The 4,793-nt window shown below is 40.7% G+C and overlaps 1 protein-coding gene across 1 annotated transcript; it reads left to right on the plus strand.

Moving 5' to 3' along the window:
* Nucleotides 1-59: 59 nt before the first annotated feature.
* LOC117549539 (metal transporter CNNM1-like) lies at nucleotides 60-3,506 on the plus strand (the record flags this gene model as incomplete). The annotated part of the gene is given in 2 exon segments (XM_034221536.1): nucleotides 60-164; nucleotides 2,618-3,506. Coding segments are annotated over 2 exon segments (164 nt in total), but the record flags the coding sequence as incomplete, so codon positions are not given.
* Nucleotides 3,507-4,793: the final 1,287 nt, after the last annotated feature.

Here is a 4,793-nt window from a genome sequence, read left to right on the forward strand (position 1 = left end):
CTCTCCTATCTCTCTCTCTCTCTCTCTATCTCTCTCTCTCTCTCTCTCGCCCCCTTCAGACATGGCCTGTGTAGCCATAGAAACGGACACGTCTCCTTTCATCAGCAGTCTGTCTCTGAGCGGCTCAGAGGACACACTGGGCAAGAAACTCCTGCTCAAACTCAGTGAGTGACACACACACACACCTATTCACAACTTTTTCTATGCCTCACAATGTCAGCTCCCCCTCCTGATTAAACATACATTAGTATCAGCTCTCGCCTGCTTAGTATTCTCATGAAGTGTCTGAAAGAGTTCCAGTTTTTGGCTCTATAGATGGAAAGCCTAGTTTATAATAGTTTATATAACTAATCACCCTGCCAGTGATGCAAAACACAGCTCTAAATTTTAAACTTTAACCTCTTTACATCTTTGAAGAGACTACAGATGTAAACTAGAGAATGCAATTCCTGAAGAAATTGCTAGTGGGAATGCTTTATGCTGAAAAGCTGACGCTGAACTGCTATGCTGAAATGTAATGTGTAAGAAGGAAGTGAAGAATTTAGATTGAAATGATACGTGAACACTGGGGGCTTGAATGTGTGATGAGAAGAAAAGAAAGTAAAAAGGCTTGGAAAAGCAGCAGAATATTTGAACTGCAAACTTCTGAACTAACTTGATGGTGAATGATCTGTCGCCATGCCAACGGCATTTGATGACATCCCATAATACGCTTAGATGCGTTGATGGCTGCATCGTTACCAAACCTGTGAAGTTTTGGGCCATTTGGAGAATTTTCCCTGAAGTTATGAGAAAACCGTGTTTCATGGCGAGCATTGTGTTGCCATGGCAACAGCATTTGAAGAAATCTCAAAACTGTCCCGTAGATATCTTCACGGCTGGACTGTTAGCACACATGTGAAGTTTGAGCACTTTTTGAACATTTTCATAGGAGTTATAGCGACATCTTCTTTTATGGCAAGGGATGCATTTCCATGGAAACGGCATATGATGAAACCCCATAATTGACGTAGAGCTGTTGAGGGCTGGACCATTAACCATTATCTGAAGTGTGGTGCTGTTTTGACCTTTTTCATAGGCATTACGACAACATCGTGTTTTATGGCGAAGGATGCGTTTCCATGGAAACAGCATATGGTGAGATGTCAGATTTGATGTAGAGCATGGACCGGTGATATACAATCGAAGTTTGGGGGTGATCGGACCGTGTCCATTGGAGTTACAGCGACATCGTGTTTTATGGCGAGGGATGCGTTTCCATGGAAACGGCATATGATGACACCCCATAATTGACTAGAGCTGTTGAGGGCAGGACCATTAACCATTATCTGAAGTCTGCTGCTCTAATTATGTCAGTTGGAGTGATGACATCATCGTGTTCCATGACACAGGTGTTTATATTTGAGCTAACGACGTGTCCAGAGATCAAAGGTTTCCATGGTGATCAGTGAGAGCATTTCCATTGTTCTGAATGAGAGATGAACCTCTTACATGTGAACGTTTTATTGAAGAACCGTAACAGATATCGGTGAAATTTCAAAGCGTGAAGCATGTCAAGGAAATTGAGTATCTGAACTTTTTGTGTACTTTCGGGTCAATAATGTGGCCTTTTTGGCAGATTAACTAAAGGTGTGCGGCTGCTGTGGTGGGGAAAGGTGAGACTGAAATTACAATGGGCTTTAATGGAGACATGTTGAAAGTTGAGGAGTTTCTGCGATGTTCAATGTGGGAGAAGAAGCAGCGCAAAATAACCTGGCGGAATAATAAAGAATTTTGTGCGTAGCATAACAGATAGTTGGAATGCTGTGTCAGCATTCCCACTAAATATAATAGCCTCTTGGCAAACTCTGATGCATGCAAAGAAATGTGTATTAATGTCAAATAAACATATTTAAAGAAAAGAAAAACATAAACAAATAAAAAAATATTTTAATAAACACATCAATAAAAAATAAATTAATGGCTAAATTAATTTATAAATAATAAATTAAAGTGGACCTATCATGCTATATTTGAATAATATATTGTAGGGTCAAAATACCAAACAGATCATGCATTTTAGCCATGCCTCATTTCGCTCTATTTGCTCTTTTCCAGCCCTGTTTTTGCAAGGGCTGATTCTGCTTTTGTGGCAGACTACAGCGCCACTTACAGGCCTGGCATATGTACTACAGCGTCTCCATTGCTTTCGAGCGGCAATGGCCGTGGCCGTGGCCCAACCCCCCATTCCCCTGATAGGTGGAGAGTTGCCCATATAGACGGAGCACCCCTTTTCTGATGTCAGAAAAATTCAAATCTGTATCAGCTCCGTTGCAGCCCCGTTTTTAGAGATTTGGGTACGGAGGAAAAGAGAGAGGGTTGTGTTTTCTGACACACCGGGGACACATATTCATGTGTAAAAGACGTACAAAAGTGCAATTTTGCATGATAGGTCCCCTTTAAGTTAATTAAGTTATTAAATTAAAACAATAATAAGTGGATAAATTCATGTTATACTGGGCACGTTTTATTTCAGTAATTTCTCAAATATGTATTCTACTTTGTTTGTGTGTATTTATATTTCTCGTAAACTTAAAAGTTTTAATTTTAAATGTTTAACCTGTCTCGTCTATTTCAGGCCACAGGAAGAGGAAAAAATCCCGGGAAGGAGAAAAGACACCAGAGGACATTTCATAACAGCTGCTGGTGAAAACCTAGCAGAGAGAGTGTGTGAGTGTGTGTGTGAACTCCACCGTCTCCTGATGGTTCTTTAAGATGTTTGTAAAGACGATGTGGTTGGTAAACTACAGCTATCAGAGTTTTATCTGAAAACAAACACACACCCCCGCTGTAGGAGATGAAGTGGTCCATCAGCAGGAATGCACTGAACACATGGATGGAAGAAACCATTTTAATCAAAACAGACGGGGGTCGCATCTTTGGCAATATGCATCGAACTGAAGCTTCTTCACAGGTTTTTCATGCTTGTATATAAAGGAATTACTTTGAATGTATAATGTTTGTAGAAAGATAATAGTTTTTATACACTATATACCCTCCTCATGCAATCACCTCTCTAATGAAGCTAAAGGGAATAATTGTACACAGGAAATGGATGAAAGACACCAAAGATGTTGATGTTTTTGTACATACTGCTTCTCATCACTCAACAAAAGTAAAGTGCATTGTGTTCATGCTTTTAATTTGCTTTTTTATCTGCTAGAGTGGTGCACTGATTATATATTTGTGTAAATTGACCCGGAAGACAGCATCTCCCTGGTTCCCTCGACAAAAAGCCAATGGGATTTGAGAAAATAATCTATGTGTCAAAGAAACATTTATGAGGATAATCTCCATATATTAACACCACTTTATGATTCTTGAAGTACAAAGCTAACTTTAGGCTATAAAGGAACTACAGCACGGTCACATGACTTCACGTCACCACCGCTAAGCTAAAGAAGGCTAATGTTGGGCTATAAAGGAACTACAGCACGGTCACATGACTTCAGGTCACCACCGCTAAGCTAAAGGTTGCTAATGTTGAGCTATAAAGGAACTACAGAACAGTCACATGACTTCACGTCACCACCGCTAAGCTAAAGGCGGCTAATGTTGGGCTATAAAGGAACTACAGCACGGTCACATGACTTCACGTCACCACCGCTAAGCTAAAGGTTGCTAATGTTGGGCTATAAAGGAACTACAGCATGGTCACATGACTTCACGTCACCACCGCTAAGCTAAAGGAGGCTAATGTTGGGCTATAAAAGGAACTACAGCACAGTCACATGACTTCACGTAACCACCGCTAAGCTAAAGGCTGCTAATGTTGGGCTAAAGGAACTACAGCACAGTCACATGACTTCACGTCACCACCGCTAAGCTAAAGGAGGCTAATGTTGGGCTATAAAGGAACTAGAGCACGGTCACATGACTTCACGTAACCACCGCTAAGCTAAAGGCTGCTAATGTTGGGCTATAAATAAAGGAACTACAGCATAGTCACATGACTTCACGTCACCACCGCTAAGCTAAAGGTGGCTAATGTTGGGCTATAAAGGAACTACAGCACGGTCACATGACTTCATGTCACCACCGCTAAGCTAAAGGAGGCTAATGTTGAGCTATAAAGGAACTACAGCACGGTCACATGACTTCACATCACCACCGCTAAGCTAAAGATGGCTAATGTTGCGAGTAAAGACGTTAAGTAGATTCATTTAGACACAACCGCCATTTTTTTATTTCCCAGTGGGGTATTTAATTACTAAAAACGATTGACTTTGTGACGAGGGAACAGGAAGTGCTGAAATGCTAACTCTGTGATCTGAAGTAAAGTGATTGTCCAAATTGTTATGATCACATTGGATTTGTTTAGTTGTTTGTTTGTTGTTTTTCCTTCTTCAGTTTTTGCTTATTCTTCATGGAGAAAGTCGTCAATATAACGCCTTCACTTATCCAGAACTCACCCATCGTTCCCATTATCTTAGCTTTCTCTTTTGAATATAGCAATGTCATTCCCCTCATAAAAAAGTATTCCTCTTTCTCTCTGGACCTCAGAGGGCCATCAGACTGTGTCGCAGATAAAGACAGATTAAAGATGCCGGTCTGAATACAGATTCCTGTTTTAATCTTCCGTCAGACTTTTGTTACATTTCAGTTTTATTCATCACACGATGTGCAGCCACTGAACCTCTTCAAATACTTCCCCCTAGCTAAGCCCTGTAGATCCATATTAATAATTACTGATTTATCTGGGGGATTGAAAGTGAAATGAAAGTGGTCTTCTGACTGTGGCGACTTCATAGCCT

The sequence above is a fragment of the Gymnodraco acuticeps genome, unplaced genomic scaffold (assembly GCF_902827175.1).
Source record: "Gymnodraco acuticeps unplaced genomic scaffold, fGymAcu1.1, whole genome shotgun sequence".
In the NCBI taxonomy this organism is placed as follows: Eukaryota; Metazoa; Chordata; class Actinopteri; order Perciformes; family Bathydraconidae; genus Gymnodraco; species Gymnodraco acuticeps.